The sequence below is a fragment of the Tinamus guttatus genome, unplaced genomic scaffold, assembly GCF_059628265.1.
Source record: "Tinamus guttatus ecotype Peru unplaced genomic scaffold, ASM5962826v1 Tinamus_guttatus_pri_ptg000649l, whole genome shotgun sequence".
Lineage (NCBI taxonomy): Eukaryota > Metazoa > Chordata > Aves > Tinamiformes > Tinamidae > Tinamus > Tinamus guttatus.
In genome coordinates, this window is record NW_028289183.1 from 3,304,192 (window position 1) to 3,317,844 (window position 13,653).

The 13,653-nt window shown below is 42.5% G+C and overlaps 1 protein-coding gene across 1 annotated transcript in view; it reads right to left on the minus strand.

Moving 5' to 3' along the window:
- Positions 1-1,356: 1,356 nt before the first annotated feature.
- Positions 1,357-13,653, minus strand: part of ASPSCR1 (ASPSCR1 tether for SLC2A4, UBX domain containing) — a 43,069-nt gene continuing 30,772 nt past the window's right edge. The window contains exons 13-16 of the mRNA XM_088535918.1: positions 4,559-4,610; positions 3,751-3,820; positions 3,226-3,413; positions 1,357-2,017 (exon numbers count right to left, since the gene is read on the minus strand). Coding sequence (XP_088392044.1) covers positions 2,004-2,017; positions 3,226-3,413; positions 3,751-3,820; positions 4,559-4,610 — 324 coding nt within the window. The 3' untranslated portion in view covers positions 1,357-2,003. The remainder of the gene's footprint in view (positions 2,018-3,225; positions 3,414-3,750; positions 3,821-4,558; positions 4,611-13,653) is intronic.

The window sequence follows — 13,653 nt, forward strand, 5'->3', positions numbered from 1 at the left end:
TCAAAGAACGAGACTAAGACACTTGAAAGTGTAGAACAACTTCCTACCAACTAGACTACTAGGTTTTATTCTAACCCAGTATATCAAGCAGCACTAGTGTGAGTACATAATCCCCTATCATTAGCTCTGGCTATTCGTTGGCCACAAATGTATCCTGCACAAATACAATAAAGCAGCCCTAGCCACACTCTACCTCTGGCTTCCCTGAGATGAATAAGCCTGATACAGCACCTGAACCAAAATGCAGATAGCTCTCTGGAGGCTTTGTCCTCACTTAATCCACTGAAGTAATAAGCTTTAAGCATTAGTTTAATCTTCTTCATCTTACTGTAGTATGCCTTTCATAGATGGTCATCATGTTCCAGGAAGGCTCCCTTTCCATAGAAAGGATTATTCAGAGCAGCAGCTGTATGCAGTGCTCTTGCATTCTCTGCTGACGGTGCCTGCACACATTCCATTTCTTCATATTTGGGTGTCGTATATGAAATTAATCTTTTTTTCCCCCTACAGAATTCTGCTCCTTACACTTTGAGTTTTCTGGTTTCCTTTTTCTCTTTCCACCTTTCTTTCATGCTTCCCCTGCCCTCCGAGTTTCTTCAAAGCATCTGGGAACATTTGGAAGTAATTAGACCTGAAGGGAAATGCTGGCCAGGCTGCGAGACAATGACAAGTGCCAGGAACCCTGAGTGCCCTTTCTAGCCACTTTGAAGTTCATTCAGATGGTACAAAGCTCCATTTTACTTTGTTGAAAAAAAAATAGGGGGAGGGAATGAGGCATGACAGGCCCAATGAAGAGGGAGCAGGTTCTTGTGAACTGACAGAGAAATACCATTGGGATGAAATGCATTATCAAAGAGACCGACAAGAGGCCTCCCATGGCCGCTCTGCTTTATTACATCTACCGACTGTGCAGGTGCACACATAGTTTAGGGAACAAGTGACTACACAGGGAAAATAGAAAACAATTTCTAAGTCTTATGGAACGGTAACACGGAACCCTAAGCGTCCAGTATGAATCACTAATTCACGGAGAAGACTTCACATAAAATACAGCATTACAGTCAGTGTGGCCCTGCAGATCTCATCTCCAGGGCAGGCACAGTTCTAAACAATAACATTCATCTCTGTACATCTCAAGAGACAAAGATCTGGACTACTGCTCCCCTCCCAAAACTCAATGCCCTGCAATAAACTGCTACTCTGCTGCGGAAGCACTCAGACCACAGAGGTCAGTAAGATGGAAGGCCACAGAGAGACCCTTGCACTAGATGTTTTTACTCATTAGAATTGTAATTAATGATATTAGTTATGTGTAATGAAAACAAAACACAGAGCTTGAGGCATAAAATCTCCACATGCATTCTGTTAACAGTTATTGGTGTTCTTTGTTAACAAGACTGTCAACTGAAAACAGGTAAGTGCAGCAAACCAAGAGATTCATAGAAAAAGCCTACTTAAACTGTTATGAATAACCTAAATGAACCTTCTTCACCCACTTGCCAGCAATCTATGCCCAGAATTACAGGAGCAGTAACCCCAACTAGCAAAGAAAGTTCTTGTTCTAGGCACATTTAACTACAGGTAAAACTAAATCAAACTGTATCTTATTGCTAGAGTTCAGGCAGCTAGAACATCTCAAGTCATCTCCAAAGACAGAACTATGAAGATTTGAATTTCAAAATATGGAAGGAAGCAAAATCTTTGACAGAGAATAACTAGCAAATATTTCCCCTCAATTCTCTATTCATATTATCTCTGCATGCAAAAGAAAAAAAAAAACCTTTAACCTCTGACCCTGCCTCTGTAGTCAGGAAGACCATAAGTCAGGGCTTCCACTCTCCAAAAGATGAAGCTGGCAGTTCAAAAATAATTTTCTGTTTATAGCTCATGTTCATTTAGATTAGGTTTCTCCAGGGTCACCAACAGTTTCTTACAATTCTGAAGTACTTCATCAGGAGAGAAGCACAGCTGAACATTACACTAATCCTGCCGTCAAGAAGGTTTCATCTCTTCCCACCTAAAACACAAACGCAAGAGCATTAAAGACTTAAAACATACAATGTGCACTGCACAGTTTCTGAATAACTCTCTTTGCTGAGGGCCCTATACACCACTGCAGTTAGGCAAGAGTTTGGTAGCATCTAGGTGCACTTCTTTGCGAGATGGAATAGCAAATGCAGCACAACCTTCAGAGCTGGGAACTCCATCGTACTGACATACGCTCTTAACCGTTCGTATCAGCTAGTAATGAATAAGACAGCTAACTAGATAAGAATTTTCTTTTGTACTTTATCCAAATACGCTTTACTGGGAAGAGAAAGTTCTCTTTTGTAAGTGCTTCAAACATACTGCCATTACCATTTCCCACGTGATCTGCATGGGTGTCCCAGAGCTAGTCTACAGCAGAGAAACAGGCTGCAGCCTTCCAGCCTTCACACCTTACACTGCCCCTGCTGGGGCTGTCCCCACAGCTAGAGCCACCGTGGTTTCCAAGAATCAAATATTACAATTCTCAATCAAGAAGTGAACATTTGGCATTGTTAGCCATGAAATAGTTCTTCCCACTTCTGCTGCTGTGTAGGGGGTTGATTTTACTTTTTTTCTTCTTTGTAGCTGCATCAAAAAGTGAATATTAACAATCACTTAATTCTAGAATCTTTCTAGTTACTTCATATTTTGTGCAAGTTCTCACATAAGGATACATATAGTTTTGATAAACCACGAACAAATGCATAACAAGCTCAGTTGCAATCTTAACTGTGGAAAATTACTGCTGCTTTGCAATAAAGATTAAAAATAACATAATCAGCTCAAAAATCAAGGGAAAGGAAAACACTAACACAGACTACACCAGCAAAACAAACAAAAAACCTGTCAAGGTTTAACAGATGACAAGGGCCCTTCATAAGCAGAGCATCATGCCTCTTTTTTGAGCTATGCTGCCTAATTAACACCCTAGAACATTAAATGATTTTGAACATATGCATTAGTCAGACCCAGCACTGCATGGAACCAGTATTCAGATCCTTTTCCAATTAAGGACGAGCTTCAAGTCACACATGATTTGTGAATGGCCACTGCTCAACTCCATGCCCTGCGAGCCTCCCAGTGACACCTACAACCAGGAGGGCAACATTCTCAGCACCCAACACACATGGCACAGAGAGGCCTGCCTTCCTGGGGAGTTTGCTACGAGAACAACTCTCCTCCAATCTCATATGGTACCTGGCAGCTTCAGCCACTTGGGTATCTTCCCAGGGGCCCTGCTCATCCGCTGCGGAACTTCTTGTCCTCTTGCTGGTTCCGGCTGCTCATTGCTCTTTCTGTCACTTCCCTCTTCTGGCTCAGGCAGGGAAGGAACTGCTGATTCTAAAGACGGCGAAGCAGAAGGAACTACTGATTTGGACAAACATCTGGGGAAAAAAAATAAAGCAATGAGAATTAAGTTTTTTTTTTTTTTTTTTTTCCTCCATAATAGGCCCCATATACCACCACCTCCACAGAGTCAAAGTCAGATTGATAAGGCTCTTCATTCTCATGTTAAAGGCCCTAGGATTTACTTGATTTGTCACTGCAATACTACTCCACAAAGGAAACACAAAGTATATTTGTAAACCACGACTGCATGAAAGAGAATTGAATGCCCAGCATTTTCATATGACGTCCCTTTCTAGTAAGACAGGCTAATTTCATTCTTTTCTCCCTAAAATATTCACAAATAGTCACAAATTCCAGTCAGTCCCAACATACCTGGCTATTAATAAATCAGCTGCGGCAGGGGAAACTGCAGAGCACAGTAGGTCCGACTTCAGGTAAGAATCTGTTTAAAAGGAAACTCAATGAAATCTGAAGGCTTGTTTGGTAAGATAAAGACATATACCACCAGAGAATCACGTAGGTCTAGGCTCAGCAAATGCCTACAATATACTTTAGTAAATCTTCATCTTCCACTAATGGAGAAACAGGATGCTTTTAAATTATGCTTTTTTTTTTTTTTTTTTTTTTTTTTTTTTTAAAAAAAACAACCCAAGGTGCCTATTTCATGATCCAAACCCCAACATTCTGACATTTTCTTTCAGTGCTCACTGCATCTCAATCTATTCTAGGAAGTTTTTATTCTCTCTGGGAGAAACAGCGATTCTGAGCATAAACCAGAGGTGTCAGGGAATAAGAGATTCATATCTATTCCCCCACCTCCAGTTAGCCACTACAACAGGAGATCAGTAAAGACACTTCATAGTCACACATGCAGTTAACACTTTGAACAATGGCATTTCCTTCTGGAGAGCTGGTCCTCTACCACTTCCATTACAGATACAGTGTATTTTGTAGTCTAAAACATCTCACAAGAAAGATACTAGATTTATGTTTTCGATCAAGCAAACTGAGGTCAAATCCATTCTCAGCAGGACCAAGCAGGTTTTCAGCAATTTAGAATGGAAACATCTATCAGCATTCTCAGGGTCTGCTTTATCTTTTGTTAGAAGAAATCTGGAGGAAAGAATGTAACTCTTATGGGTCTACTGTGCAGCCAGTTGAGGAGGGGAAGCTCACTCACCCCTGCTCTCCTGAGATCCAAAATGAATGACAGCAGTGGGAAAGAGTTTAGCCTGCAGAAAAGGGAACAACAACAACAAAATAAAAGAGACCATTGGAAGTAGATGCCTCCACAGTCAACTGTGGGCACTGGAGACAAGGTAGACATCTACAGACAAATTTACACAGCTTAAGATCAGGTCACTGAACCATTTATAATTCAGAAAAGTATAAACTTTTCCATAACACAGGGATGCCAATTAAGACAAGGCACAACACCACAAAGAATTTCACCATACAGATGATAACACCCATAGAACAAGTGATCCCCGTGCCAATGACCTTTGTTTTCCTCTGCCCCTCTATGTAAGACTGAGTGGCTAAAAGGCAAAAAAAGACCTTATAACACTCTTGCCATTAGAGACCCCCCAGGGCGGGTTGGGGTTGGAAAGGTCCTCTGCAGGTTGGGTGGCCCAGACTCCCTTCACAGCAGGGTCAGCTAGAACTGGTGGAAAATGAGACTCCACAACCTGCCCATGTAACCTGTTCCACTGTTTAACCTCTCAGAACTAAAATAATAAAAGCTTTTTCTTCTATTTTAAATGTGTTTTCCTGCACTTCAATTCGTGTCCACTTCTTCTCATCCTGGCACTGCTACCACTGAGAAAGATACAGGTCTGTCTTCTCTTCTGCCTCCTATCAGGTATTTAAGTACACTGATAAGATCCCCCCGAACTTCCTCTTCTCAAGGCTGAACAATCCCGGCTCTCAGTCTCTCCCGTTTATCGGATGCCTGCAACATACGTGGCCCTTCATTGGACACCACAGAAATCATCATGTAAAGCTGCAATGACTTCAGCTGCAAATAAGCCGGGAGGGTAAGTACCACTGAAACTTGCTGTGCCGCTGTAGTGATCATTGCATGGCACCGCACCCTCAAAGAGACCAAGGCAGCAGAAAAAGGCAGTTGGAGCTAAGTGACGAATTAAACAGCACTAAATCACCCAGGCCAGATGGTATATCCGAGCGTTCTCAAGGAACTACAGAGTAAGAGATCCAGAATTAAGCTTCTCATTAAAAACAGACACTGCTACAAGCACGGGCTTCTATTTTAAAAACAGTTTGATATGCAGAAGATTAATAGGATATGGTCTAACCAGCATGGATTCTGAAAGAAAAATCTTATCAAACATTACTGGAATTATTTTAACATGTCAGTATAATATTGCATAAAGCAAAAGTATATTAAAAGAAAGTTTAAAGTTTTCAGAAGACCTTATATAAGGAGACTAGTAAGAATGCTAAATCATCATGGTGCTAAAGGTAAGTACTGTCAAAATTTAGAAAATCTAAGGCTGACAGAAAATGTTGTTTAATGGTCTATATTTATCCTGACAAAACAATAACGCTAGCATTTTGTTCGCAAACAAACAAGAAAATCCTTGCTCTTTTCAGAATATTGATATATATGCGAGCATTTTGCAGGGCAGGCTGTCTGCTCCTGCATTTCCTCACACCTCCATTGCCACCACCAGCACAGTCAAGATGCTGGAGCTGATGGGCTTTGAACTTGATGCAGCAAAGCAGCTACCGGAGCGCAGAGCACGACTCAACTCCACAGATGCACTGGGGAGTCTGTGGATGGGTAGCTAGGATGGATACTAATAAAACTGTATTAACTGGTGGCAAAATAGAATAGCTTCGCCCATCTTCCTAACTACAAATAAGTATGCAATATTCCAACTCTTTGGATGTTAATTCAAAGAGCGTAGGAGACTTTCACATAGAGAATGTCCTACACCTTGTTGCACTGAAGCAGGGGACGCACCCCTAGTCTATCCCACACCTCAGCTCCTGCCTAACTGCACAGTAATTTTCACATCCTTGAACTCACATCTTAGCGTCAGAAATCGTTATTTATTGAGTCTTTTAACATTTCCTTCCCCAAGCAACAGGGCCTAAGGTTGCCTGCTCGAGTCACAAAGACAGCTCTACATAAACTTTTTTAATTAAAAAGCGCCAGACACGGTTTAGAAGCCCCAGTGAAAACTCTCTCAAGACCTTTGATGTTTCCGCTACGTTCGTCTGAAGGGATCCCTCTATTTGGGAAATGGGTGGCTTAAAAAGGAGCCCCCACACACACCCCCTCCCCAAACACACATACACTCAGGCCCCTTTACACACAACATCCTTTTCATGCCAGCTGCAAGTTGGAAAATGAGGTTTTTGTAGCGTGTTAGTGTTGGAATTTTTTAATAACCTCCCCTCTCTCTTTTTCCCCTCCCGCCCAATTATCTTGGTAAATAATTAACATTCTGAAGGAGATAACTAAGCACAGCATTGCAGAGCTCAAAGCCTTTCAGTACAAAGCCCTACCCTTTTCTCTTCATTTCCCTGTTGCCGCCGTTAAAACTTCCTTGTCAATCAGGGTCTGGGCACACACATCAAAGCTCCATGTGGGAATGGCCCCAAGGGGTCAGAGCAAATTCATGGCAGGGCCTGCGTGAGGCACAAAGAGAGAAAGAGGGAGACGCACACAGAGCGAACGCGGGCCGCACACTCAGCCACACAGGCAGAACGTGCCCCGCTGCGGGGCTCGACCCTGTTTCCTCACAAGTTGTCTAATAACCCTAGTTCTGCATCTCAGACTCCACCTCTACAACCACTTCCCACCACTGGCAAAACATCGGTCCAAACGCTTCACTCCATAGTCTTTTAATGGAAAGAAACTTAAAGGAACCAGAGAGCAGCTCACAAGGACATAGTACGTAGCCTCCTGACCAGGACTCGTTCTCTCCATCCCTTTCCTTCCCTAGGGTTCAGCCAAGGCATGGGCCCTCCTCACAATGTGTCCATCCAGTGAGCTTCTCTTCCTCAATTCGGATCAAATATTGGCTCACTTTTGCAATCTGCTGCTTCATTTCCTTTTCCTGTGTGCAGAATTCTCAGGTTATCATTCCCATTTCAGCTTTTACTGAGGTTTCAGCACAGGAGACAGATACACCCCAGCTGATCTGTCCCAGGAATTCTCCATCCAACCACTGGCACGACACACACTGCCTGAGATTTTTTTTTGCAATATAAAAATATTTAAATCAACACCAACTTCACATGAAAAAGAAAACCAAGTGGAATAACCCCACTGACCAAAGAATGTCTTGGCATAAAGATGAGAAGGCTTTAGTGTGTGCACAGTCCAGGAAAACACACAACTCTGAAGTTGGAGCCTTTAGAATTCTCTAGTAGTGCTAAATATGCAAGACTCAAATATTGGGAAGAACATTTTCTGAAAACTGAGCTTTCAAGTCAGTTGCTACTTCTGCATTTGCAATTACTCTAATGCATGTACTGCAGTCCCTGAAAAAGGAATCATGAAGATTTGAATATGTATAGTATTTTAGAGGATGAAAGTATCTGTGCCTCAAAAGAGATTTAGAAACCTCTTACAGTCACACTGACACTGCTAGATTGGAGATTTTTGAACATACATTTCAAACAGCTTGCAATTCATTGGCCAATCAGTTACATGCAAAGAATTACTACAATATGAATGAGTCCACTGCTTGTCACAATACTCAAATATCGAGCATCTCTCTCTCTTTCTGCTTTGATTTCCAGCCCCAGGTAAAATGTCATTCTGACTGGAAAAATGGATACTATTAATTCATGGCAGTGAAATATTTGAATCACACTGTGCAAGGTTTATCCCCAAGATTTGGCTTTTTTTTTTTTTCAACAACACCTAGAAACCCAATTGAAAAATGGTGTCCCATTGTACAATTATATGTACATAAGGAGAAGTAAACCTCAAAACAAAATGAACAACAAATGTGAGAAAATATGATTTTGCTTTGTTACAGATGAAGAACTGAGACCTAAAGAGATTAAATAACTTGCTCAAGGTCATACAGGAAGACAGTAGCAGAAATGAGAAATAAGTACAAGTTTCCAGAGTTCCATCCCAGACCTTAATCACAGGATAGTTTTTTTTCTAAAGAGATCAGAAAGTTGCTGAGGAGGCAAGATGTGGAGGAAGCCAATGCCTGGCTTACTGTCTTCCCCATTCAAGGGATACCAGTCCAAACAACCAATTCCACAGGTTTTAAAAAGATCTCCATAACACAGCTTCATCACTTTGGTTACAGTTAAATCAGTTTAAATGAAAGCCTCCCGTTTTGGGCCTCCAGTCTGAAGACCTGCCTGTTACTCATAAAGCCACATTTAGTTTGAAACTGCATAGCTATTTAACTCAAGGTTTTATTTCAGACACTCAGAGTGAAGCTACTCAGACACCACCGTGGTGAGCGTGGTTTATGACAGCAGGGCATCCTGGTTGTAGAGTGGTATATTGGGTCTACTGGATCTTGCATTCCATGATAAAAATATCTATATTAGAACAACATTTTACTGCAAGTCCAGCTGTGACTCACAAGAGAAACATTTCTGCTTTGTTTTATTGCATGTTTTAGTAACTTGTCCTCCAGAGCACAGAAAAGATTTCAGGCAGTTGCCTCCCCCAGTGTCACAATACTTCCTCCTTCACTAGGCATCTCCAGATACACATATCAAAGAAACCCTATAACAGAACAGCACAAAATGTATGTTATTACCACGAAGTTACTCTGTTCACTTGCAGAATTATGTTTTTAGCTCAGTCACAGTCTACAGTCTAAGGGGGAACTTGCAGCTGCCAGAGTGAAAAGCATTCTTTCCGTTACATGATCTGAAAAGATTAGAGTGCCACAGGTCTGCTGTTAGTTTGAAGTTAAAAGATGAATAAGAAAATAATCACTTCAAAGGAACATGCTCATGGATGGAGAAACTCAAGCTACCAACATGAAATACTGCATAGTACACAGACTCCAAACACATAAACTAGCACTTGGAATATTCAACCGGAAAGCCGGTGGATCAAAAGCTTCAGCAGCAAGACCGCAAAGCATCTCTGAAACAGAAATAAACATTACAGTCCTAGTAAAAGGGAGCAAACTGACTAAGTGGCTCTTGTTTACAACCTGAGAACAAAGCTTCTCAATGTGGACAGCAACTGCTGAGGAAGATGGATATTCTGTAGCTAATACAGAGGAAACCCGATCCAAGGAGACTAGGGGACCTTTAAAGAATTTCTAAGATTTGAAAGCACTGTTTTGAGAAGGCTACTTAAAAAAGGAATTCAGGTACGAAGAACATTCACCGACTCCCCGAGCTGGGGTCAGAAAGATCTGGTCCCCAAAATTAACCATAGAAGAGAGAGAACGTTTTTGGCAGGATTTCTACTCTAAATTCAGTCATACAAGGAAAGCCCTCATCCTGATCAAAACGTCTAGCCTCACTCGAAAGTCAGAATAACAGGCAAGTACTCACAACCTCTATGTGCGCAGTCAACAGTTTGGCAAGGCAAATAGAAGGTAAAACTGTTACCAAAACCTGGTCAAATAAAAAATCCTGAATGGGGAAGTAAAGGACTTAACATAGGAAGCGAACATCACATTCTGGACTGGAGGAACAAGGGTGAATTCCATTTTAACTCTAATTTTGTTAGAGAGTGAAATAATTACAAGGCCTGCCACTGGAAATGCCTCTGAAGGACTGGCGCTGATGAAGTAATTTTTTTCTGAAATTGAATTCTGACTCTTGCCAAGAGCAGAGATGGCTTCATACTGCCCAGGTCATAGTCTGCTTCACTCAACAAAAATGCCACATGCATTCCCCAAAGTGGCATTACCAGAGAGGATATGAAAACAGGACAGAAGACCAAGAAAGGAACAAACAACTCCTCCGGATTCCTGCCCCACAGTAGGTGCCAGAGGAAATACTCGCTGCATTCTAAGATCTGATTAGAAAATCTAAATATTTATGTGGAAGTGTGCGGATTCTTTTAGCTTCTCTGAAAAACAATGATGGCCTCCTGCCCCCTTTGCTGCCCTGACTTTCCCAACGGTTGGTATTCTTAGCCTCTGCTAACTGTTTGCTAGCATTAGCAGTCAATGACTGGCTCCACTAAAGCCCCAGATCTGAATTATACGAGCACATACTTCTGAGAGAAGAAAGGAGGAGAAAAGCAGCTCTAGGAAGGTCGTCTAGAAAGGCACAAACAAGCAACCAGAGCTAAAAGGAACCCTAGGCCAATAGGGAAGGCTGCATTTGATCAGTTCTGGAGAACACAACATTATAAAACAATTCAAGGGACATGAGGATAACACAGCCAGCAAAAATAGCAATAATAAAATATCAAAACAATGCCTTGAAGTCTTTATGGTTTCCAAAAACTCCATGTTGCAGCCAATCTGTGTGCTTACTATACTGTAAATACACTTTTTTCAGGACAATTCGCTTCAGACATACTTCTTCAGCCGCTGTTTCTTGGCAAACAAGCTGACAATGTTTGTCTGTCTTTCCTGGTTTTGCTTGAAACATAAAGGTTCCTCCTTCACTGTAAGCACTCGAATTTAACAAATGTGGTTCCAGTGATCTTACCAGCTTGTCTGGAAGGAGAGGGTGGAGAGAGTAGAAGCGCTGACAAGATGGTACTCCACCATCTGCAACGACTCCTGTTACTGGCTTCAGCACAAGTTTCAGTCATTTATGAATATTCAAACACTGGAATATGTTCACATTGCTTCAGACCCCATTTATTTTTCTTATATACAGTACTATGACAGTCTGAAGAGTGGAAGGGTAACTTACTACTAGCACAATACCATCACAGGCACATGCCACAAAAGCCTAAATGCAACTCCATGATTCAGATTTGACCTTGGACAATGATTCCCACCTCCCAGTTCCCAGGCAGGTGACAAAAAGGGAACTCCATCCTCTACCCTAGTAGATCACCCTTGTGATCTGTTCAGATAACATGCAATCTTCATGAGAACAAGCTGCTAAAACATACAGGCTGGCAGTGGTCAGTGTCCAGAACACACTGTGTTTGGGATAAGGCTCTGCCTCTGACCCTTTCCACAACTACCTTAAATTTCTAGAAACTCATTCTGAAGTTCCTTGAGACAATTCCCATATCGTCAGAGGATGCTGCTAGAGTTCCCTATTACCAATGCGTTTCCCAAAGAAAAAGAGAAAATAGAAGGCAGTTAAGTAGTTCACAACTATACTGAGGGGAATAAGTAATTGGATGCTTCTCTGCTGCAATACTACTGAAAAGCAGTAATAAAAACCCATTTATGCTTAGGCATAATAGCATCACGTATATGCAGAAGACGTGAGGCAATCTAGAAAACCAAGGATTGGCTGTGGAAAAACCGTAAGTCAACTTCTATCCCATTCTTTGTTATTCTCAACTATTTTTTATTCTCTGATTCTCAAGAATTTGAACATCAAGAGTGGGAAACATCCATCTAAGAAGTGCCTAAGAACAAAAAGATAACAAAGCATACTAAAAAAAAAGTATTTATGGAAGAGCCTAATTGGACAAAGGCTAATTGCTTTTGCTTCCTCTGAAAGTCAAGTCACTTCCAATATGGATCCAGAGGTATTCCAAGAAAGAATTCTATTCTGGTATGTTATTGTCTGCTCAGCAAGATGTATATGAAAGAGTGAACACCAAATAATATGGCAGTTAACTATTAAAAAAATACAGGGAACTATAAAAAAAAATACAGGGCAGTATACATGTTTTGGAAGATTCATTTTGAACAAAAACACAGTTTTGAAAGTCACCTAAAAACTAGAACAAAGTGTCAGGCAACACAACTTCACTACAGAGCCACGTTAGGTGCATCAGGCTCATTCTTAGAGGCTGCTGCTCACACCACTGGCTCCAGCCCTAACATCCCGGTCACTCTGACTCCGGTACAAAAGGCTTCCTTGCAATGAATCACCTGGAGCCTGGAAGAGGCCAAGGCTTCGAGCACCCCAGGGTCCCGGGGCTGAGCCCCATCCATATGGGATCAGGCACTGCAGTCTTTTCCGCAGCGCTCAGCCCTGCGGCACAAACATCCTCCCACGGTGAGAGTGTGAAGACAATATTGGAGGATGAGCACCGCTGAGAAGAAGTGGAGAGCAAATTCTGCCCCCACTGCTGCCTCACTTGGCCCAGTACCAGAAATAACACCTCTGCTGCTCATTTCTGTGCCAGTTTCATTTTTACCAAGAGCACCGAGACTTCAGCAAAGCAGCTTGATTAGTAACAGCCGCCCGTAAAAAGGGCATCCAACAATAACAGAGCTGCCAGGGACATGAAAGCCAGAGCAGCTTCCGCACCCGTTTCTTTCCAGAGAAGAAAGCCCCCTTCAGCCCCTGCCAAGCACTCAGGTCTCCAGCAGCCGGGAAACTCTATCCGAGCCGAAGACGTTACAGCATGGAGCCTGCGCTGACTCGAGGCAAGAGTCACGGATGAAAAGATTTAATGGGGTAACAGGGAGCAAAACGTTACCCAGAATCAGCCAACCTATGCCAGGACAAGGCACTGGACTGGTAGGCGGCAGCGCTGTGGTGTCCATCAAGCAGCGTGGGTGACAGGAGGGGCATGACAAGTCCTCAGCAGGAATCGTTTTTTTCCCCCCGTTTGATGCTTCTTCCAAATAAAATGTTTATAAACACACAGAACCATTCCTGTCACCACCAGACTGTGACCTGAAAAGGCTGCAGAGGTCCAGACATGGGACACAGGCGACATGGCCACAGGCATCAAACACAGCTTTTCCACTCTGCAAAGCCATTTTATGTAAAGGCTGCTTTACATACAGCTGCATTAAACAGCTTCAGGGCTTTAATGCACAGCTGGGGTGCCCCTCCCCCAGTTCACATTCCTGGCAGCTGGAATCTGCTGCCTCCAAATCATTTTAAAGGCAGAGGTACCCAAATCCCATCCCATCCACATCTCCTCATGTCATCTCCTCTTTGCACTTGATGTTGATCCTTCCAAGCTACCTCACTCCTCGCTGCCTTCTCATATGATACCATGGACACACACAAAGTGCCTTCTCCTTCACACAATTGCAGCGCTGTTTCATCCCAATCCAAAGCCACCCGGCTTCCTCTCTGCGGAACCTCTGCACCTCGCTGAGTAGCACTGCTAGCCCAAACCGTCCGGGTCAAACTGTGCAAATTTCTACATTCAACCGCTGAAGCAGGAAGATCACAAAACTTGCAGCAAGGGCC